Source organism: Semicossyphus pulcher, unplaced genomic scaffold (genome assembly GCF_022749685.1).
Source record: "Semicossyphus pulcher isolate SPU_LCO1_2020_fin unplaced genomic scaffold, fSemPul1.0.p SCAF_6, whole genome shotgun sequence".
NCBI lineage: Eukaryota > Metazoa > Chordata > Actinopteri > Labriformes > Labridae > Semicossyphus > Semicossyphus pulcher.
Window position 1 is genome coordinate 17,959,784 of NW_027211737.1, and position 24,840 is coordinate 17,984,623.

Sequence of the window (24,840 nt, forward strand, 5' to 3'; positions counted from 1 at the left end):
ACCCAGTCTGTCTGCAATAACGCTGCAACAAAAGCTCTACATGAAAAAATATTGGAGATACTTCATTTACTTCAGAGGAAAATATTTATTACAAGAACAACTTGACATCAAATTCAAAAAAACAGTGAAATGTTGCAGTATTGCTATTTCATACATACAAATTCCACAATGTCAAGCAATCTGTACATCAAACTGAAGTTTTAGTGAAAGTAACATTAGCAAACAAGAAACTGTCTGATCATGGACATTCAGATTTCGCTGATAGAGAGAAGGAGAGAGAGTTCCTTGAAATGTTCTAAGTTGTGCGGGACAGAGAGCAGGCTGTGTGTGGACAATCACTCTTTTTGTGTGACTAACTGTAATGACATGATTCACTTAAGTGGTAGATTTTAAACGACAGCTTATCAAAACACAGATGTCTTTAAAAAGCCAAAACAAATTCAAATTTAAAACAATTACAATACATTTAAAAGTTTTTTTTATACAGGTGAAACTCATACAAATCGGATCATTGTAGCTCTAACAACACTGATAGATCATAAATTAATTTTAGCATGAAGGGTCAGAATTTAATTAAATAACTATATCTTTTTATATTATCTATTTATCTGAATATTGCAAAAACAGCCCAATTATGTCTGGTTTGTCTCTTGGCTCATGCAAGTTTTTAAACTGGCAACTTTTCTCGAGGATTATGTCCTTTGTACTTTCGAGGAAAATCCCCACCTCATGTAGATTTCCCGAAAGACTTACAGATCACTTAACTGTTCTAGGGAAACAGATGCCACTTGAGCTCAATGAGACGTAATATTATAAATAAATAAATTACACCAACACCAATCCCCTCTTCGCTCTTACTCTGTACATATTCTCATACAGTATGTACACAAACATATGCACACTCTTTGTTCTTGCCTATTCAAAGTGTCAGTGCCCTGCAAAAGATATTACTCTGACAACGTCTCAATGCCTCTGTGATCGATGTGTAAAGACATTAAAGACAAATGTACAACTTCTTTTGATTGACAACAAGATATTTTTGGATGCTATTTGCAGGGCACCAACACCACAATTCCCATGATTCCACTTTCAAATATATCTTTAAAGTCCACACTTGTTAAATACCACAAACAGAAGTACTGTAGCTGGGGTCTGGCCTCTCTCATAATGCAAGAGAACCCTAATATCCAGTTACAGTATCTATTATTTATACTGTGCTGCACACATGAAGACACTCATATCAAAGTCATTCTTTACCCATTAAACTTTACCTTATAATACCATTGTTATCTGCTCTATTGGCGTTAATCAGCACCAGTCGTTCCAAAATAATGGAAGAAAAGGTTCTTTGTGAGGAAAAAAAAAGGTCTCTATTTTCCTGTGAATAAAACATGTCATTTTTCAGCCACTAGATGTCACCACAGATCGGGCCATGACCTGGAATTTATTAGGTTGTCTGGCTTCAGAGTCAGAGGCAATAAATTATATATCTTTATCATGAGTTGTACACCTACATCAAGTATAATTTAGGATTTAATTGGCAATATGTCTCACTTTTTTCACATTCACACTTAAACTCTCCAAATTCTATTTTCACAATAAGTTAAAGATGGCATGTAGTGTTACTGAACAAATCTTAGTAATGTTGAGCGAAAACATTCAAAAACTAACCTGCGAAAACATTTTAAGGCAAAGGGAATCGTCAAGGCATTTCCAATACCAATATTGCATAGCTAAGGCCGCACAGAACTGATTACAGTGATTATGTACATTAAAACGTATAGTCAATGCCTTTTATATACAAAACACCCACATCTACTAGTGAGCACATTAACATGTATTTACACATTCATTCTCCGAAGCATTTGACTTTTGCTCATGTATATATTTAGCATTGTTTGGTCAGAGGAAGAGCTCTCAACATTTCAGTTTCAGTGACAATGACAAAAAGCAACACGACCTCCACTGCTCCTGATATTTTAAATCCACTTAAAGTAAAGTCTAACTGCATTAAACATAAAACCTGTAACACAATAAGCAATTAAAAACACTTATTATCTATCTTGACTAAATCATGTTTTGTGAGATCAGACATTAATAGCAGACAACTGTACAGAGATTGTTAGTGCTTGTATTGTTCAGGAGAATGATGGGGTACTTTTGTCCCTGTTAACTATTAGTATATTGTAAATATGAGTACACTGAGTCATATATGAAGACCACTAACGTGAAGAGACTGAAAATATCACAGTCATAGCAGTATTTTGACTATCAAGGCAAGCAGAGATGCTGTGAGAAACCACAAGAGGGAGCCAATGCACCTGGCTAAAGGTTTAGTGTTTTATAATGTTCATCGAGTCGCAGCTTTGGATCCCTGGCACTTCACCATGCCCCTCAGTGGGGCACATGGCAGCACATATGCTCTCTCTCTGTCTCTCTGTATCAACCATGAGAATTTCACAAGTGTCTTGCAAAAAAAAGAAAAAACACCTTATGATTGGCAAAAGCATCCCCATGCACACATTAAAAATACAGTAAAAGTAATATTAAAGACCATTCCTTTGGTAATAAATAATTTGGCTTGAGTGCAAAATAAAAGCAATGTGAACCCTGCAGATCAGGGGAGAAAATAAGTGAAAAAGAAGGAGTGTTAGACATGCAATGAAAACAGTCTGTAGCCCAGTCTTAAGTCTCTTTTTTACACAGTAGTCAAAGTTCATGACAACAACCCCCATTTCACGTGTGCTACATCCAAGCTTCCGAGTCCAGGCTCGCCGACTGTCCAGCATATGAGCAATCTTTGTTGCCCATGGCCGGGGAACGTGGTTGAGTTTGGATCAAGTCTGCGAAGGCCTGGTGCATGTTCTTGTATGTGGCTGGACGACCAAAAGAGCGTGAGCTCTGAGGGGACATGGGTGGGGTGTGGCATGGGGACAGTGTGTCGTGAGCCTGCGTATCTCTGTAGCTCAACGGGGTGGGGATACGTGAGGGGCTGTTTTCCGGCCTGTTGTCAGTGCGAGGTCTGATCCGGCCTCTCAGTTTGTGCTTAGAGATAGGGGCCACCCTGTCTGACTTCTTTTGCCCGTTGCCATCCCCGTTAGTCATGGGTGAAGCTGGTGGGGGGGATTCAGAGTGGGATTCACTCAGGCTGAAGCACATAGAAGAGTTTTCACTGGAGGAATCCTGGAAGGAGCAGTCCTCAGAGGGGGGTAGGGCCACAGGTGACGGACAAGCCTCTGGGGGTGGGAGGTCATCGTTGCCGTCCCCATTTTCTAGATCATACGGTAAGTTTGGTTGGTGATTCTCCAGAGGAACATCTCCTTCAGGCCCCGTTCCCCAGCCAAGCTGACCCTGCTGACCTGTCAGCCCCCCATGGTCTCCATTCATGTTCCTACAGTGGAAAGTCGGCTGTAAGGGGACCTGATTCATCAAACTATCAGACTCTGTGTTTTCAAGACCAGGCAGGGAGGATGGTGGTTCTCTCTCCTCTAAGGAGCTAGAGATGGCTGGGAGCTTCTTGAGACCCCCTCCACGCTCCCCCCAGTGCTCAGGCTCTCCTTGACCAAAGTTTGATGGTCCTCCAAAGTTTTGTCCATAGAGCAAATTTAATGGGTCGTCTAATTGGAAGTGACGGGGATGAGTTCTCTTGGATTCCCTGAGTTCAGGCAGAGTTCCTATCTTTGCCCCCACATTCAGGGAGGAGGACGAGGAGTTGGAGGAGGAATAGGCAGAGTCAGTGACATTAGGATCAGCAGGTGCTGGCACTAAATGTGTCCCAGCTACTCCTGCTGCTCTATTGGCCATCCCTTTAGCCTGCTGCGTATTGGCCAGAAGCTCTGCCTCAAAGCTGCGATATAGTTCCTGCTCCTTCTGAGGGTCAAGTGCTGGCAGCATCTGAAAGCCAAGGCCGGGTCCTTCCTCCTCCAGCTCCTGGCGCTCCTGGTTAGACCAGTTTCTATGGTGGCCTCTCCCAGCAGAGCGAGCTCCCTGTATTGTCCGAGGGGAGCGGACAGCATGATGGTGAGAGTTGCGGGGAGATGAGTGCGGTGAACGTCGACCCCCTGAGGTGACGGGTGGCAACAATCTGCCTTTTCCTATGGAGGGTGATCGAGGGGCAGGAGGTCTGGGAGTAGTTATTGTCTTCTTGCTGGGGCTGCTGTTGTTGTTCTGGACCCCTTTAACAGGTGAATTAGAACACGAAGACGACTGCCTCTTGGTGAACCCACCAACAACTCTCGGGGAGGATTGGGGCCCTTGTTTGGTGCGTAGGTCCTCTCGCCTGTCTGGGGGTGGGGGCTGGGGCTCTCTGTAGATGGAAGCAGGTCCAGGACTGGCATCACTGGACCGAGTACGGCTCGATAACTTACTCTGACTGTGGGAACGTGCTGCATGGAGTCTCCTCTGGCCATCGTTTCCGAGGGAGCGGCCCCTTTCAGTGCGGGGTGTCCGTGATCCATCAGAGGGTCCTTGTGGTGGGTTGGGTTTGAGTATCGGAGCGAGTGCAGTACGTTCCCTGGATTGGCTTCGTGCACGAGGCACTGAAGGACGCATGGAAGGCGACTGATTTCCAGCTCCAGGCCTCTCAATCAAATGCTTCCCTTCCTTTCGATTGACTAGCAGGACAACCTCTTCACCAGAGCGCCGCGAGGCACCGCCATGAGAGTGCCGTCCCCCCCCCCCTCCTCCTTTAGAGGAAGCTGTAGAGGAGTCACTGTCTCCAGACAGACGTCTTGTCACTGGTAACATTGTCTCCCTATTCCTACATTGAAGAGAGGAGACAGAGAGAAATTTGTATTGACAATAATATCACATTGTTGGATTTTCAGTGTACTCACATTCATATATTTATAAATGTACCCAGTGAGCACAAGCCGGGATTTCAACGTTGAAATTTGCCTAAAAAAAGGGTGACATGAGGTCTGAACGTCTAAGACTTAATTGCAACCTTTTTTCATTCGGCTAAAATCAGGTTACGACATCAACATGTCAGAAACACATTTTTGTTTTATCGTTTAGTTAATTTGTTCATTTTGTCAATGAAAGGGTGACGAAAGTGATGATTGTAGCTGCTTTTCTTCAAAATCATTTTGCACCAGTTGGGTTAAATCCAGTCTACACAAAGACATAATTTCAATGCATTTTATTTTTAATACAAAAATCATAAATACTGCACTTTATGGGCTGTGTGATGTTAACAAAAAGGCTCAGAGACATTGTAAAGGGAGCAGTTTTGAACATTCTCCACAGAAGAAGAAAAAAGAAGACTGCGCATACCCAGGAACTAAAGCAGTGCAGCTCTGACTGTAACAACTCCTGGATGCTGACGTAGTTTATTAAGTCCTGACGGACTTCAGTAACCTAACAAAACTTAACAGCCGACAGGGTTGAGTGCTGGGCTTGAATGCAGTTTTGCAGTTTTTTTCCATTTTGCAAAAAAATGTTGTTGGTGACTGTGATGCACTGCTCTTTTTAGCCGCTGTGAGACTTGAAAATTGCAGGTAATATGTGTGTGAATGTGTGATGAATCTTGTGACAGAAGCAGGTGAAATCTGATCTAAACAAAAACGTTTAATCAACTTCTTCAAATAGTCAGTGAAAAAACGTTTTGAACGTCTTTTCAACGGGGCTATAGTCGTCATTTAAACATCTTTTAAACTGAAAAATGCACGCTGGGTTGGTCCCAAAATAGTAATTAGCCTGTTATTATGATAGAGCATATTGGCCTTTTTTACTTCAAGGTTATAACTAAGAACGAGGTCGTAAGTCAAACTTTTGATGCATAAGATTCAATTGTATGAAGCTGTTGTCTATTAAAAGACTCGTCAGTCAGTTTAGGAATGAGGGCATGCTGCAGTCCTGTGTTTTGGTGGTGAGGATAAAATTTGTTTTCATTAGATCATAACTTATGTGTTTAATTATTCCTTCATTACTCCAGACTTCTAAGATTATCCTCTGAAATTAGATTTGTTTATTTTCCGGCATGGGAATTGGCCTGCACGCCTCCCACCTGTTGACCCACTTCCCCAGTTAGCTGTGACCAGTTGTCTCAGGATAGTTGTCAGATTAGTCTTTATCTAGTCTGGCGAACTTGAAGGGGATGCCCCACCCTCACAGGGTTAATTCCAATGAGCCTGATGCCTTGACGTCTGGTCCGAGCCATTGCTCAGAACTAAAATGAGCCTAACGTTGGCTTGAAGCCAAACTAAACCCCCACTCAGCTTCAAATGTTGTTAAACAATGGCGCCTTAGCACACTGTACTATATAAAGGGAAGGTGTGTGACCAACTTAACCTTTCACCAGCTTCATCAGGACACCCACATGTAGATCTAATCTTTAAACACCACTGAAAGAACGACCTTAACACGCCACTACTCTGGATCTGATGCCATCAGATCCATCAGCCTGGCTGCTCCTCTATCACTGATGTGTCTCTTCAGACGCCTATCAGAGAAAACTGATGTGTTGTTTCATCTGTCAGTAGCTTCATGCTAATTCAGACCATCTGTTCTCAGTGGCAATAGAAGACAGGCTTGCCTTGAGCAACAGCTTACACAGAATCACAGCCATCTTTAGGCGATAGTGTAATAATTTAAATGAAAGAAAAACACAGAAAGAGAGCTGAGTAAACATGTTTGGTTTCCACGTTAAAGCCGCTAGGACGTGCTGTAGGGTGGCTGAGTGAGCCAGATTTATCTGGTCAATGTCACCTGAGATTAGAGAAATCTGCTCTGGTCTAATCTGTGGCTTCCTGGCAAGTGTATTTGTTGTGTATTTTCCCAGTTCAGTGTGTGTGTGTGTGTGTGTGTGTGTCTTTCTGTCTGCCTGCACGTATGTGGGCACAAAAGAGCAAGCAGCTAAAATCCCAGCGTGGCCTGCCAGGCTACTAAAGAGATTAATTTCTTATCATGGTAACACACTTATTCCCACACTTGCATGGACACACAGTCACCTGAGAGGATTAAAGTGTCGGGGCTCTGAGCGGTCCCGTGGCGGCCGTGGGAGCAGAGGACGAGCTGCACTGGCGTCCAGCTCGGTGTGGACAGGAGGGTTCTGTGAGCGTCCGGGCCGTGTGGAGGAGGAAGCGGCACATGGAGGAGGTCTGTCAGACGGTTTGTAAGGGGCAATGCCCTCATTTCGCCAGTGTGGACCAGGGCTGGTGGAGCGGGAGGAGTGGGCACTCGAGGACTTGCTCTGGCCTCCCTGATTCTGACCGCTGGCTTTAGCTTGGTGGTAACGATGGGCTGAGGAAACAGATTGAAAGAAGTGTTTTAAAACAGACCTCTTACCAACAGACAGCCTTAGGATAAAAGTAATTTAGAGGTCTATAAATACATCATAGCTAACAAATTCAATGTCATCAATCTCTTTGATAGCAGCAGTAGATAACACACTGTATGCTTCCCCTCGCCTGAGAGATGGAATCTCACTTGGGAAACTAGCCGAGCAGATAAACGCTGATGATCCCACTATTAAGGGAGAACATTTATAGAACACAAAAGGCCTGTATCTCTGATCACCTAAGACTCTATGATCTTTCGCATGGGCTCGTGTGGATAGACATATAACACCAATTATGATTCAGCTTGTGTCAGCTGTCCAGGCCAAACGCTCGGCCCCTGACATCACCACTTCTGGGGCCATTTGGACCCACAGATAAGGAGGGATGGTCAGACCCTGCATTGTTATGGGATCGTATCACAGCGCTGCTGACTGAAGAGGGTGTAAATACTGAAGAGCTTGGACAAGGGTCCAGGTTATAATTAAAAACATATGTTTTTAAAGGTATCAGGTGGTAGTAGAGCAATTAAAGAGTCAGAGTGACTACACATTTTCCATTACAAACTTGCATCAGTTTTCTGACCTAGATTTCGTGGACCTTATTTTGCTCCAGTTTAAAACAGACGGTTTCTTGGTGATATAACAGGGCCAGCTAACAGCACGGCATTAATTATAGTTGTATATTTTTTATGGACAGACCTTTGTAGTGTCTGCCCCTTGTCTGACACACACTACATCAGATGTGAGTCATTTCCTTATAGTCTTAAATATATTATAAATTATGCAACACAGAGACACAACAATGAAGTAGTTTTGTAACAGGCTGACGAGGAACAGGAAGTGACCTCACCAAAAGCAGCACAGCGACACGGGTCATGCTTGTCCAAATAGTGCTCTAATGTGTCCCAGCCCCCTCCAACACGCACCATCACATGAGTACGAAGGACCTGAGGGAGGAAGAGAGAGAACAAGGCTTCAATGGATGAACCCACAGTATTCATGCACAAATAAAACGGCTGAACCTTTTGATATACAGCACTACCACACAAACTGCACAAGTCAATACATATGCAAATTCCACAAGTGGGGCATCCTGCTGAAGGCTGGCCGGCCTTCAGTGTTACGTAACATCTAGATGCACCCCTGCCTGTGCCCCGGCCTCTCCCTCTCCCTCCCCCCGCACCTCCTCTTTCTCCCACATGACCCCCAGCTGCTGCCATTATCAGGGCTGTTCATTGCCATGCCAACTCACAATTAAAGCGAGCATGGTAGCATAATAAAGAGCCAAAGTGCTGTGAAAGACACTCTCTTTTCCTGGCCGCTCTCATGCCTCTCAGCTGGCTTCCCCGTGTTTTCGGAGGGTAGCAGGGTGCATTAGCATGGTAACAACCCTCCCCTGCTGTCCTCTCTGCTCCTCAGCTGAGATTTCAGTTATCAGGGAGAGGAGCAGAGAGGAGAGGAGGCCTGGGAAGCTACAACAGAGGGGGGGCTGGAGGATATGTCACTTTCTACCCTCCTCTTCTCTCTGAGGCTCACACATCCACAAAATCAGAGCAAAGAGCCGCGGCCTCCAGCCAGAAGCTGCCTCCACTGAAGCAACACAATCTGACTGATGTGAGAGCCCCGTGGACGCATCGCCCTGCCTTGGGTTGTGTAACAGGGTCTGCCAGCCACATGTTTCAAAGGTTGTACCCGTGTCTCAGAGGGCAGGCCGGGAAAAGCTACAGTGGTACATCTGTGCGGGCTGGCACTGGGTTTATATCACAGAATCACACATGGCACAGCGTCTCATCTCCAGGTCCCTGATCAGAGCGAGGCGGCAGACTTGTGCACCAAAGTCTGACTCCACCTTCTCTCTAATACGATCCCTGCCAATCTACTACAAGTCTTTTGATCGGCGTCGCTGCTCTTCTAAATCAAAGCTGTCAAAACAGCTGATCTGCTTATCTCTATCAGACCTGAGAGTATAAACTGCTTACTCTCCACGGCTCTGGCCTTATGTCAGCAACAGGTTTACTGTTTGTTTGATGCTGTGTCACCGTCATGTGCCAGCAGTAGAAAGCTATGCTGCATGTCATATTTTTAACAGCACTGTTTTAAATTTCCACAATAAAAGCATCTTAACAGTCCGCTTACTACATTAAAGGTATTATGAAACAGGAACAAGAGGAACAGAGGAGCAGTTTAAAGAATAGATCTGTTCTGACTCTCTCTGTACGATATACTATAATGGATGTGTTATAACACTTATATAGACGTGGCTTCATATCTGTCTGTTATTAGATTTTTATTGCTTTATATCTGTGGGGGAGGTGTAGCTCTCATAATGGTAACAGCTACTGGGAATTAGAACAAATATGTTTGTGTAACTGCAGGGGGATAATTGCATGACTATAAAGGGAATTACTATCGAGGGTCTTAAAATGTTAATTGTGCAGTACAAACCAGACTATTAAGTTTCTTAAACCTTCATCTAACAACATGAAACCTTCACAGACTCAGTAGAAAGCGACATGAATATTTAACCAAATTGAAAAAGGTAGATGTGTATTAAAATAAATATCACAATCTCCTTATTCTTGGCTCTAAATTTGCAGCACATTCAGATATTGATCTATTAAAATAACTGCATAGACCCTTAAATCTCGGTTTTATTGCACTCTGTATAATTTGTCTTCATATCCAACAGGCTTATTTTACATCTCATGTTTTATACAAAAAGCAGCTGAGGCTAAATGGATGTTTTGGGACCATGTTCCTCTTTAGATCTGTTATTTATCTGCCTAATTTCCCAACCACCAAACGGGTAACACAGTCCTCACCAGAGAGAGACCCAATCCCTGTTTCTATGGCAACAGCGAACAGAGAGATTTCTTGTCATCTTTGCGGGGGCGTGTTGAACCAATTTCTTCTTAAATCTTGCTGCTGGTGAGTCAAAAAATGAAACCCATGGATCACTTCAGCTGTTGTGCCCCATGACTGAAGGCATCTCCTCCCCTGAGGGAGCGACCTCCCCGGAGACAAAGAGCCTTATTAACTCCCCGCCCTGTTCATGAGGCCTGTTCACCCATTTCTTTCTCTGCTTCATCCCCTCGTTCAGCCCCAGATCCTTGTATGAGCTTTGGCAGCTGAATAGGGGTTTGTTGGCTTTCAAAGCGGCTGCCCGTTTCCTCCCCGCTGGAGAATGAGGGAAGTGTGTTGGCTGCACTTGTAGCTGCTGGGGCATATGCATAATCACTGTCATCCCCAGTGAGGCATCAGGAGAGGGCGGAGACAGCGTGAAGAGGGCTAATCTGACAAGTCAAAGGCTCCGAGAGACACACATGTCGCAAACAGGCAAATGTGAACATGTCTGTCATGTTAAAATGGCTGTTCTAAGAGCCGACGTGAGCTTCCATAGATCAACCTATTTATGCTCCTTCTTAGGGACCGTAAGAAATTATTATGCTGGAGGAACGGTCACATAAGGGGGAGGGTTGTATTTGTATTTTTGGAGGTCTGATTTTTGTGGGAAATTAATTTTTTTACGCTTTATATTTTTGTAACTGTCATAATTGTGCGTTAATGAGGCACATGGAAAATGCAGAGAACAACCCCGCCTTTGTTTCAAGACTTTATGTATACAAGACAACAAAACAATCACTTTATTCTGCATCATAACATTTTTTTTTAAATTTGATTTACTGTTACATTCATTATATGCCTTTATTACACGGCCGAGTTAAACACTTGATTCCGATTGGTTAATCACAGCATTCCAAGTCTGCTATTTCTAGATAACAAGCCGTTGCTATGAAGAACAGACCGTTGCTATGGATTCGGCTCTAATTACACAATCCAGAGGACTAACTGTAATCATATCAATCCGCCGAAAGAAGTCCAGTAAATTGTTGGTCGGTGTACAGATGGGAAAAAAAAGACAAAACAGTGGAGAGAAAGCAATAAAGACTAAACGATGCCAAAACTGTACACTAAGTCAGAGAGATCTACAAAACTGAAGACGACACATTAAGTAAACATTAAACTGAACACAGTGCGGGATACAGCGGTGTTTAAAGACGGTGAATGGAAAAGAAAATGTCAACAGACTCTGATAGTGACGAGACAGAAACCTCCATCAGGTGCTGCGCTGATTCCTGCGGTCCGGTTCGTCAACTTACTTCACCATCAGTGGAAATGTTGCCATTTAATGTGAGTAAAAACAGCTCGGTGAGCTCATTTTAAGAAGGCTACAGTGTGAACCATTGCTATGGACACAGCTTTCATTGTGAGTGTAACAAACTATTTTTAAATGGAAAATGGAAACATAATCATTGAGTTAGTAAATAGGCGTGTAATAAGCGGGATAATGTATAGTGAGCAGGTATAGTAAGCTTCAGGGTGAGAGAAGAGACTGCTCACCCTGTCAGGGTTTCTTTCTATGATAATAACCTGCTCACTATACATTATCACTTACTTATTGCCTCTTTTAGTAATAAATGATAGTTGCTTTTGTCTTTAAGTCAAGAAGAGGGTCCAAAGAAAGGGGAGGGTCTTCTTTTAAAAACAGGAAATAAGATTAAACTCCTCTCTCTACCCCAATCATTTTCTAAAGTACCTTCCAAATAAAGAACACAAGACCTTTGAAGACTTAACTTTTTTTGTAAATACACAGAGCAGTAAATGTTGAAAAAGCTCTTTCCATAGAAGTGTGCCAAACATTTCATCACAAAGTGTACATCACATCTTCCTGACTGAAATATTGACATTACTCACAGTCAGACTGAGCTATAATGTAAACGTAGACTTGTAATTTCATCCACAGAGTCCATTAATCTTTCCAGGCTACATTTTAGGTACTTTAGGGCTGAGACCAAATCGATCCCTGGTATCCAGAACCAGCCGGCCTGCCCGCTCCTGTGAGGCCTGATGTGGGTTCAGTTTCAGCTCTTAAAGTGAAACCGAGACAAACAGTGCAGCAGAAACAGGCTACGGCCGAGATAAGAGCCGACTCAGGAAATGACCTAAAGCTCTAATTGTGTCTCAGTGGAAAAAAGTACAGTACAGAGCTGGGAGTGGGCCAGATGAAGGCAGTTTGTAAACACTCACATAAGAGAGAGAGATAGCTACACTGTACACTTCACTGGGCTTAACGCAGCCTGTTTATCTGTTGCCACATCACCCTGTTCACCTTGAAACAACATATGATGCCATATGTCCTCACCGTATGGTTCCATGCAATTACTGTGGGCCTCACAAGCTTCTGTACTATGAGCCAAAGTAGCTTATATATAATCAACTGATCATGTATTGTTTATTACACTTTGGGTCTACTTTTTCATAGTTCACAGTTTCATAGTTTTGGCCTTAATTTCTATCCGAGATCTGAAGCATTGCTACAAGAGGTCAGAGAGGACATGAAAAGATCAGGGTCAGGAGGAGAGTCAGGAGGCAAAACAGAAAGTGAGACACCATAAATTATGGTAATAATCCCTCAGAGCACAGGAAAGCTGTGTTTGTACGATTACGTACAATTACTGAAAATACAGTGGGTCAAAGTTGAACCAGACAATCGTCAGGAGGGACACGTGTATACAGACATACTGTATCTGCAAAACAAAGCTCTGCACAACAACTTAAAGGCTCCTTAAAACACTTCATCTGTAAAATGTGAAAGATGGTCGGAGTCGGAGGTATCATAATAATTCGTATATTGTATGAATCTATTATTTTCTTCTAAATTATTTAGACCAACTTAAAACAGCCTTCTTTCTTGCCTCTTTTTCTCTGTTACAATTTGCCTTGTTTTCAGGTCCCAGCACTTAACATGACAGTAAAATGTTTTATTAATGAAAGCAATGATGTTATAAACTAGGATTATACTTCATGTGCAAGGGGTACATTTTCATGTATACCACAAGTAGTGTTGGGTGGCCTGATTAAGGGCAGTTTTAGTTACACAAGATGTATTAATTTCTTATTGCAAATAGCAGAATTCTGATTTAGGAAACCTCAATTTCAGGACTGGAAATGAGTTTGACATTTAAAGCAGAAATGCAGATGATCAATTAACTTAAATATTCAACATTATGAATGCAACATTTTCACTGACAACACACTTAAAAATCATTTCCCCGTCCACTGAACTGTACATTAATGTATGAACATAAAAAGGAAACACAAAGATATGTCTTCACAGTGACAGATAATCGTGTTTATGGTGTCTTTGGCCTACCCTTATGAAGATCAATGCACTGGAGTCTCCCACTTTATACTTCCCCTCTGACACCTTGATCATGGGAAACTGAGCTGGACAGGAACAGCGGCCCAGAATCTCCCGCACCTGAGGAGAACAAAACACAGCACATTGATACATGACACACGTCTGAGAGGAACCTGACTGTGACCTCTTCCTGTTCTTAAGGCCTGTGCCCCAATGTGACATCATGTTTAGTCACAAATCTGACCCCTATGTGTCAACAACACAATTACTTTGTTTTATTGTGTCAGGAATGAGCAGTCTTGGCCGCCTGGGTATATTGGGGGGATGTGTGTGGAGTGTGTGTGCGTCATCTTCCTGCAAACCTTTCTCTCCAAACACCTCCTGCCCCGCCCTGTTCTGTCACCACAATAAAAGCCCTGCCTCATCTAATCCCTCCAGAACATTTTGGTAGCTGAGTTCACCACAAAGTGTCAGAAAAAGCACAGAAATACACGTATAGACATGGTAATGAACGCTCTCCCTCTCCGGGCTGTTACATGACAATGTTTCTGCTCGTGACATCATAAACGGAGAAACCAGACTGGTGCCGATGATGTCAGCAGGCCCCTGCTGCCAGCTGGGTTCTGAATCGAGAGCTGGTGGTGCCCTTGCTGTGGTTGGGGTTGCTTATTAAGGAGTCAGACACGACTGCAGGGTGGAGTGAGATCTGCCTGTGTTGCGCAGGCCTGCGCTCTCACCGGATTGGACAACTTTGATGTTTTTCTTGGCATCGCTCTCAGACAAAGGCGTATGCGCACTTGTCGACCACGAGGGAGAGAAAGTAAAGTAGCAAAGTGGAGAGAAAAGGAAGAGAAGGAGAAGAACCACTCTATAATCATGCATGGAAGGGCAGCCATTAAAAGGGAGGAGTGGGTTTTATTGATATTTGTGTGATTAAATGACTTTATGGAGGAAAATATCAGGTGGTTGTTTACAGTGTCTTTCATGCTGTATACAGGACAGATGGGATGTGGCGTGCGTGTGTGTGGTGTGTATTCAGAAGAAGGCACCTTGTTATTTTCTTGAAACAGCACCTTTCTTTCCATCCCATCTAATTAAAGAGGACGGGATCAGCGCTAAGCCTCAGCATCTCACCTGCCTCTGTTCTCCCTCTCACCTGCTCCAACAGACCCTCCTTTCTCTCTTTCATCTGCTTTGTCGTCCATCAGCCTTTATTTTTAGCCCGTGCACCAGCTGATCTGACCCATATTTCTATATTTGTCTTGGCTTTTTCTTTGTTTTGCTTATATTTCTACATCTGCGCGCCTGCTCTGTTTCTCTCCGCTCTGTCACTCTGCTCGCTTTCATTGTGTCAGTAGGTGGACGAGCCCTGTTTGGAAAAACCCCAGCCTTAGTGAGTTAATGGAAAGATTGCTATGGCAACAGACACACACACATAGCCTTTCTGTTCCCTTTTATAACTGTACAGTTTGCCTTCTTTTTTTTTCATTCTTGCAATAGTAGAGCCTTTCCCCCGCTCCCAAACCTCCCCCGGAGCTGCTCAGCTGAGGTCATACGTTTTCCTCCAGAGGGAAGGTGAAGGACTCACACACTGTGTCTCATATGAAACACTGAGCAGGATGCATCTGTTTTAATAACAACCTAATCCATAGCAGCCCTGACACTTGGAGTATTTACTCTGTGGAAGTAATGGCGTGAAATGTGTGCACTTCCCATGTCTTCCCTGTATCAACAATGTCTTCACTAAGACACAATGAAACCACACGCTCTCATACGCACACACAAGAATGAGATAGGAGGGGAGGAGAGAGACAAGGTCACGCAGGAAACACGCGGAAGTGCAACTGGGACACTGCGAAAAACTGAAGATAAATTATGGATGCATGCTGGTCCAATGTGAGGCGCTTTCAGCTAAAAGCTGCAGATGTTTGAGAAGGAGAAGAGAGAAAAAACGACACAGCGACTGAACAATCCACAGCACGCCCCGACACTGAGAATCTGCTGCTTCTATCTTAAGAGAGGAATGTAGAGATGTTTTGGCATGAAGAGAGAGAGAGAAACAGTTTCATTATGAAGATACTGCTTTAAATTTGTCTCCATGCAGTTGACTGTTAATCTAACAGGACATATTCCTTTCATGATCCCACGGCTCAGATGGCGTCATATCTGCTCAGTGTGAGTCCACAATCTTCTCATTCCTTTCCTTCCTGACCTGCAAACATCGGAAGGGACATTCATGGAAGAGATAGGCTGAGACTGAGGGCTGAGCGAACCCCGGGGATGAAGGGAGGAAATGGGAGGGGGAAGATAAAGATGGTTACGTTTTATTCCCCCTTCTCTTCCCTGATTTGAAATGTGGGCTAACACTCGGCTGTTAGACTGAATTGTATCAGAACAAAGGAATGCACGAGGCTGCCAATATTTTTCTTCTCTAATACAGATATTGCTGCAGTAGTATTTGAATTTATTTGGGTGTTATTATGTGATTATACAAAATACAGTTTTGGTTTCAGTGGTTTGGTTTTCAGACTGAGATCCATATTTCATAACTGTTCTCCAAGAAGGCCAAACGTCCGTCTGAATATTCGTGACTTCTCCTCCTGATTCAACAAAGAGCTCGACCACACAGTTTGCTGTGGAGCAGTCATCAAACATAGGTGTGCTCTCCTGCTGAAACAGGCGCCTCTTATGATTGCTATGCGTAGGATAATAACTGCCAACTCCAACAATAAAAACTGAGCATTACGACAACTCACTGCACAGGAATTTACACAAGGGTGTTTCCAGGATCTGACTGTGGATTGTAGGGTTTACGACTGAATACATACAGCAGTACTTTGAAAACAAAATTGGGAGCATTAAAAGATCATAAGGCAAAGCAGCACATGCAGTATTTTCAAGATGAATTTCAAAAAATGTCAACAAGTCTCTTCTCTTGGCTTATCTTCTTGCCCTGAGGATTTCCTGTCCTGACTAGAAACTTCCCAAGATAAAACAAGCTCCCGATCAGATAAGCACAGAGAGACAAGACAGCTATGCCACTGGGGGCGCCTGCATGGCAGGAGGCACACTTTAGGAAGGGGTTATAAAGCCTGTGAACGCACACTGAAAACAGCTACATAACAAAGTCTATCCTCTATTAAACCAGTGGTCTGACAGCCTGTATAAACCGCTCCTCTCTGGTGAAACATGCACAAACACAGAAGAGCCTCCTTTGCACGAAATATCTCTTTGAACAACCTGAGGGAAGCAGAGAGGTAACAAATGACTGCAATGATGGTAATAAATTAATGTCAGAGAAGAAGCCTGAAGGGGCAAACTGGAGAGATCATGGTAACGCATGTATTGAGCTAAGCTTTAGTTAGCATGCTGGTTGAACAGGGCAGACCTGCAGAGATGAGACGGAAAAACAGAGGTGGATAAACGCCTCAGGGTCAGGTGGGGCAGGTAATGATAGAAACTTCCACAGTGAGAGTAGACAGACACACATTTACTTAAAGTCTTTGTGCTGAGAGTTAGATGGTAAGATCTCTCTAACATTTGTCCGTCCTTCAGCAGCCAGTTAGCTTAGCTTAGCACGAAAACTAGAGAGAGGTGAAACAGCTAGTCTGTCTCGGTCTGAAGGCAAAACAATCTGCAGGACAGCAAATCTACAGCTCACTTATGAACATGTAATACCTTGCCTGAAAACACCTATTCAGCATTAAATGGGTGGGTCGAGTGCCAGACTATTTCTTTGCCAGGAGCAAAGCAACCAGCAGAGACTGGAGGAATGCACCGCTCCCAGAAAAGATGTAGTCCAGCATGTTAACTCCAATGCAACAGCATTTTAGTATTTTGACTTTAAAATGAGATATAATGTGTAAATGTGTGAGTTTTAAAGGTGCTGGTAAATAGGTTTTGTTTCCTCTGCGTTTCCAATGTTAATGCTAAGCTAAGCTAAACTGTAGCTTTATATTTACCATTCCGACATACGTAATGTGGTATCAAGTTTGTCATCTTAGTCCCAAGAAAGTGAATAGACGTCTCAAAACATGTTCATACGGCAGCCATTTTTCTCCGTTGTCATGCTCAGATTAAGAAGCTACAAATGCTTTCATAACTTCAAACTGCTGTGTTCTAGGTTGAGAGTCGTTTAAATGTAGGAAATTCTGACAAAAAAAGGTTTAATTTGCTGTTTCCTGACTGGTCAGCAACTAAAAACAAAGAATATTCAAAGCTAATGTTAGCATTCAACCTCTTCCTAGCTAAGATAACTGTCGTAGTGTTACAGGATACGATAGAGAAGGTATTAAGTCATTCTTCGATATCATGCACATCTTGGACATATTTATTTAAGGATGGAAGTAAATACTCCTGTATCGTGTCACACTATCAAACTGTAAAGTAAGCTAGGAAGCGGTAGAAAGCTAACATTAGCTGTCATGTAACAGTAGCTAACAGGTTATCAAATATGTTGCCTCCCGATGAATGTTCAATGTCATTTCAGATGCTGTTCAAGCAGTGAGAAGGTGAAAACAGTTAATCATACTTGCTTCAGGGCCTTACCCACTGCAAGGAAACCATTCTCTGAAAATCGATGCCTATCCTTTGAACATGACAAACTGTCCACTGGGTGCTTGGAGGATATAGGAATCTAATGGACGTCAAGTGCTGCAAGGTGAATAACTCCAGTATCCATCTGCTTCAGTCAAACAGCAGTGTAATCGCACAGTGCACAGGGCTGAATATCAGGTCAGTGTCTAAGTCAATTACTGGTTTGCTCTGATGAAGCTCGAGAACAATCAGGTCTCTGCTTGTGACAGCTGAGGTTAGACAAACTGATGTCATACTGTGGAGTCTCTTCTCCACCTGAAAGAAGGTTAAGGAGGCAGGGGCAGAAAATACCACTCGCACAGACAGGAGCCTGTTCAGATGAACGCCCAATTAAATGATAACCATGCAAATGAGGAGGCGATATCATCAAATGCTGCAATAACAACATAAAGCGGGCAATATGCAAAGTGCAGAGTCAGCTGTTTCCTCGTGCAGCCTGACGCATGGAAAATCCTCTGGAGGGATGGGGCTGTTACTGTGGAAAGTGAGGAGGGTAAAGAATAACCTCTAAAAGAATACACCCCCCAAAAACACGAGTGCATGTGAGAGTGGAGGGAGGAACAGTGAAGGATGCCACGCTCTCTCAGGAAAGCGTATAAGTGTGACCCAATGCAAAGCACGATGACCTACTTTTCTCTTTCACTCTGGCTCCCTCTCTACTGTAGCTCTGCCTCCCACAGCCACATCCACTCCAGTCAGGTTCAACAGAGTGTACAGTAAAGTCACTCCAGGCACACTATCTGTTGTCTACTCTTATTATTTACTTCCTGAATGCATGAATTGAAACATAAGGTCAATGGACTGTCCATACAAGCATAATAGAGGCATTGTCTCTCTTTATTGACCTCCCCCCTTTGCTCTGCTGGTGTCTCCAACTTTGATTGAGACGTCAGCCTTTGATAACCTCGCTGTCAACAGTCGCGGTATATTCACATCTCCTATTCATTGCCACCGACAAGACATATTGCTCGGCTCTTTGCTTTATCATCTGGAGCGGAGACGGGGGTGGGGGATGGGAAAGGGGGCTCGCACAGTTATGAACTAAACAAGGTCTGAATGTTGAAGCCCGGGGTGAGGAGAGACATGAACCAGTTTATATGACTGAGCAAGAAGAAGGAAGGACGCGGTGAAGGAGGCGACTATGGTCTGTTGTTTACAAGTATTGTACTGTATGGATGCCTGTCCATGCAGTTAACTTGTGGACAATTAGAGTGTGCATTAAGGGGTCAGTAGGTGTCATTCCTATTATTACATGTAATGAATGCGTTATGTTTTCACATATGAGCCCGGGGCCTAATTGCAAGACCTAGAAAAGAAACAAAAAGGTCATTCTTTTGAATACAGATGCTTCTTTACCTCGGGCTGCAGGCAGCATATAGGAAAAATATAGCTCAATCAGAGTCGCGGTCATAATCCCTATCGAGTGGGGATATGAAAGAAAATCCCCTAATGCAAAGGATAAACTTTATTGGGGCATATAGCATGACATATATGATAACTAACACTAAGCCGGCTGCTGTCTGTACCACTCCTGAGGAAAAACATCTCCAGGAGCGTTGGAAAAAGGAACATTAAGACTCACACGTATCACTGACTCAAGCTACGATGAGGGAAGTGACACGCCGGTCACTTCCTCAACTTTAAGGTGGGAAGCCGTCCCACAGCGGGATGAGTAATAACATGCGTAGAGACGGATCAGTGGGAGACACAATGGCAGTGAGTGTTTACGTGAAGGCGTGTAGTAACCAGCAGCATAAACTGGACGGTTTCTTAAGATTAAATATGTATTGTATGCAGCAGGTAGTTGCTGTGACACATCGTGTGTTTGCATTGAGAGTCAGGAGTTTACTGAGTCACTTCACTGCTGCATAGGCTGAGTGTACACAAACAATATCCGTCTATCCGATTCCCTTAAAGGGAACGGCTCTTAAAATGATCCGCCTGTTTGTCGGGGGACTACTGCACTCGTTAGACTAAAGACCTGTAATCCTTTTATGACTACACTTGTTTTGTCTGCTTGAATGCAACAAGATTAGTTTGATCGTCCAACTACGACACGGCGCACAGAAGGACACACAGCTGCCAAATGTACAAATCCCATTTAGACGCTGGGAGCTGAAGAAGAAACGAAGGCCAAACTTATACAAATTAGCACACCAGAATTAAAGTAAGTCTTGATATGTGATTATGAAATGTCTTTACAGCTAAATAAATACATATAAAGTCCTGTATAGCATTCAGAACTTCAGGCAGAAATGGAACTCCAACTAACCCTGAGATTAATATTAACATTGTGGTTGCACAAGCATCTGAGGCTGCTGTGCATGTCTCTATGGGAGGTAACAGCCTGGTAATTAATTCATGACTGTTCATCAATAATGTTAGAGAGCATGAATAAGGAGGCATCTCATGAAGAGACTGATATTTGTTCAAGCAAATTGAAGTGATTTTAAGCTTATACATAGATCAGTAAACAAAAAGGGAATATAATATTCATTTGAATATAGGGAAGCAAAGCATCCTGTGAAATATAATCCAGCCGGATGATGCAGGAAATCTGAGCGTAGCAGACACACAGTCTGGTGTCAGAGTGGACCAATGAAACTAAGCCCTTTAACTTTCCTCCTCGCCTGCTCAGATTTTTATGACTAACTGTGACTCTCCAGTATTAAAGACACACTGATCTCTTACCGGGCCTCTGTATTGGACAGAAACTTAAAGAAACGGGCTGAAATATCCTCCAGGGTAAACTGGAAGCTGGAAGCCTTGAAGCAAGAATTGAGTGGGTCACTGATGGAGCAGATATTGATCAAACTATTTTTTTAATGCTGATTTCACTATGATTGTTTCCTGGTAAATATGCAGCAGTCCAGGAAATGACGGGGTATTTAAAGCAGTGGAAATATGTCTCACACAAAGGCACAAGCAGCAGAAGCCATTAGACAGATGAGATGTCTGAGTACAAGTCGGCAAACACTGTAAAGTGCCCTTGATAATACTGTCCTATTTTCATAACGCAGCCTCTCATCTTAGCACCACTGTGGCTGCTGGTTTGACGGGCCTCATGTTGCTGATGGTGGCTGTTCCCTGCAGCGAACATGTAAGCAGTTTTCTAAGGTTGACAGGGAGGATGGATGAGATTTAATTCACCAGACACATGACGACTGGGAACGCCACTTCCCAAATCAGTCAGAGCCCGCCAGATGAGTCTGTCGGTCTGACAGACGAGACTGTGTGTGCTGCGGGGAACAGGACGCACAGTCAGACAGACATACGCTCTGTAGCTGTCCTGACATAATTTTTGTCCCGAAAACGCAGCCAGCTTTTATAATCCTCAGCACTCGGTCATGTGAGTGTGTGAACTCAGAGAGTCTGGATGCAAAAAAAGCGCACATCCTCCTCCACATGCTCCTCTATTTCTGTCTGCGGAGGTCACACTCTCTGCTCTGCTGCCTGACCAGCATGAGTGTGACTGTCAATCGTCTCTCTCCCCCTTCCCCTCCCTCTGCTGTCCCTCACGTCTCTGGTGCCAAAGATGGACATTGTTCTCTTCATCAACATGAAAACATTAACCCCACTCCCAGCCCCAGCACGTGTTACGCTGATCTGTCTGTCAGTCCGTCTGCTCATCAGCTTTGCCCTAACAAGATCTTTGCCTCTCTCGGGCTGTGGCAAAGGTCAGGCAGTTTAACAGGGCAGGTGACGAGGTGGTTGATTGTTTGAATTCCACAGGATGGAAAATATATTAGAACCAAAGTGCCAAAGGGGACAGGTTCAGAAGTGTGAGTAAAGGAGCTGCAGTAGTAAATTGGATTAAGCATCTTTTCCCCTGCAGGATGGTGTAATGATTTTCTTTCAATGGACCGCCTAGATTAGATAAAAGAGGGGGAAGATGATCTGTAAAAAATATTCTTGTAGAAGCAGAGCTGACATTTCTACAAGCATGCAGGAAAAATGTCACAGAGCTGAACTTTGACCTTTCTTAGAGCTACCCTGCGGGAGGAATCTTTGTGTGTCAAAAACAAACTGACCCTACAGGTGAGCAGGAATCTAACAGCCCACTCTGCAACAAAGACTCGCAGATGCACACACACGCCCACACTGCAGGGAATCTATAAGGCGCCTGCCATCTTCATAGCACTGACATGATATTTTCAGAGACGGTGTTACACTTTTGACACATTTCTGTGTTTTACTGTGGGAGAGATTGGCCTTCTAGCAGCTGCTTCATACTGGTTAGCATCACACAAAATACACAGTGTGTTTACTTCAGACCAAGGCCTGATGGTGAGGAGCCTGTGAGAGCAAATCTATTACATCTGAGACCTCAGTTACGTCAGTATTGATGATTAAACTTAGCTGGAAGATCCTTACACCAGTCAGTGACGATTTGCATGAATCATAATGCAGTTATGACACACTTAGCGTGATACAGGGTTGGTCAGGGCCCTGGATGCTAACAAAGAGTGGATTGTGTTTGTATCTTTACATGGGCAACTCACCAACTCATCCAAATTTCGCATGTCACATAAAACTCTCTTCTGCGGCCAGATGAAGGGCTCTGGATCAGGTTCATCCTCATCCTCCACACTGTGACAGCTCTCCTTCCTGCTGTAGCACCTGCTGGGCGGGCTCTGCTCAGCCGGCTCCCCCACATCGATCCGTAGGCTCTCCTGGTCCCGGATCTCCTCCTCGATCTCCTCCTCCAACTGGATCAACATAGGGGCTAACATGCCAAACTTTGAACCGCGTCGAGCCACCTCAAGCAGGCACAGAACAAAATTCTTCTCGTTGCATCTCTCCACCAGGTCGTTAGTCTCAAACATGAGGACGTCCTTGATCCAGAGCTCCTGCCTGCACCAGCTGATGAAGTTGGACACGTTATCTCGCGCCAGAAACGAGCCCGGGATAACATTGCGCGACTGGAAGACAACATCTTTCGATGGCACCTTCATGGATTGAGCAGCCTCGGGGTATTCCAGCTGGAAGTCCTGCGCGGCGCGGTTCACGTTGTTGGCGTGCCGACACAGAGCACAGCCGGTCCCCAGGCCGTCCATAAAGGTGTCCGCAGTTACATCTAGGTCGTAGAGGGTGTTCAGCCATTCAGCCAGATCCTCCTTCATGGCGTACAGGTATTCTTCGCTAGATTTAAAGGGCCGGATACTCTTGGAGGCGGCGGACTGGATGTTGCTCTGATCAGCCATATTGTCGGATTTTGTAGCCTATCAATAAAGTCTACTTGATAATTCCCGATTGTCTCATTGCTCAACTGCGCTCCAAAGCCTCATCCGCATAACATAACGAAATAACCGTGTTGACGCACCCATGCCGATTTGCATGCGTGGTTTCTTACCGGAGCTCCTTGAAACCAGGCTTTGTGTTGTCAGAGACATATCGGGATGCGGGGTGGCCGTGGCGCATGGATGCGTTTTCCGGATGTTTCTGCGAAACCCGTTTCCTCTAAAGAGCGCATCGCCGGGTCCCGGAGAGAGAAGGAGAGCGGAGCAGTCTGGGACGCCGACAGTACACACCCCTGCGACGGGCTGTTAATCCACCCGGTGGCCGGTGGGTGCTCTCACCCACAAAAATCCACGTGTCACCATCTCGGTGTGTCTGAGGCGGTCTGTCAAGTCAGCTCCTCATCGATAAAATCACGACCACTGAGCAGCTCGCGCTCTCAGCTCATCCTCCCTGCAAATAGGCCCGCCTCTGAATATGTTGACCTGCTGTAGCTTAGACCGGCAGAGCGACTCGGTGGCACATCCCATTATGAGGGATAAACGGCCGGCAGAGGAGGGAAACTTAACCCCATGTTCACCAACTCCGCAGACTCTCTTCACAACTGTGACTTTATATACTACTGGCTTCATATAGATCAGGGTGTACTTGTTGCACATATGTTAGAAGGAAAGGTCAAAGTAACTATTAATAACAGCTATCAAACTATCAAAATAAAAGCCTAACACTTTAGTTAGTTATTTAGCTCCATTTCCAAAGAGAATGACATTTAAAGAAATATTTGTATGACTCTTCTTTTGGGTAAATACATCAGCAGAATTCATAGTCTCTCAATAATGACATCTTTGTGTGGTGTCCTTACCCAACAGCCTCCAGTAATAAAGGCAAATAAAGCCTGCATCTCTCAGCATCATGAGACAGCAGCTCTGCTAAGCACAAGGAATTCCCTTCACACTGTATAATCCTACCAGTGATCAAAGGACATGATAAAAAAACAGTCCTGTGTTAGTAAAGCATTAACAGACTTGTCTAAATCCCCTGACAGTTTTGTATTGAATGTGTGATTATTGGTTTGTGAGAGGCACATAAACAAATCAGCAATCTCTCACCTGGGAGCACGGAACCTGTAAACCCAGAGACAGCAGGAGATTGGGGATTATAAAGGCAGATAGTGAGAGATAGGCCTATACAGTAGCCTGACAGTGTTATCCAGTTTAGTCAGGCAGGCTGTAAACAATCTAAAGACAGAGCAGCCAATTCAAGAGCACATGATCGACTGTTTGAATGAGGCAAATGTGTCTGTCACATACTGTACAACATCAAAGGGCTGCTGTTAGTGCAGGACAGGGCCCTAAGGTAGTAGATTTACATAAGTGTAACATTAACCCTGGAAATTTTTTTTGTTTTCTCTCCTTTAAAACGTATTTCAAAAGGTTAAAATAATCACAGACACTCTCTTCCTCTCTTGTCAAGTACCGACGTGTTTACAGAAAGAGTTGAGGTTTGAAACGTGGGTCAAACTTTG

The 24,840-nt window shown here is 44.0% G+C and overlaps 1 protein-coding gene across 1 annotated transcript; it reads right to left on the reverse strand.

The window, feature by feature from the left end:
- Nucleotides 1–76: 76 nt before the first annotated feature.
- On the reverse strand, nucleotides 77–23,727 carry gas2l1 (growth arrest-specific 2 like 1). The gene is made up of 5 exons (XM_069683497.1): nucleotides 22,580–23,727; nucleotides 13,494–13,601; nucleotides 8,130–8,226; nucleotides 6,951–7,242; nucleotides 77–4,759 (listed from the first exon to the last, which is right to left on the reverse strand). The coding sequence occupies exons 1-5, from the start codon at nucleotides 23,279–23,281 to the stop codon at nucleotides 2,746–2,748; spliced, it is 3,213 nt and encodes a 1,070-aa protein (XP_069539598.1). The 5' UTR covers nucleotides 23,282–23,727; the 3' UTR covers nucleotides 77–2,745.
- Nucleotides 23,728–24,840: the final 1,113 nt, after the last annotated feature.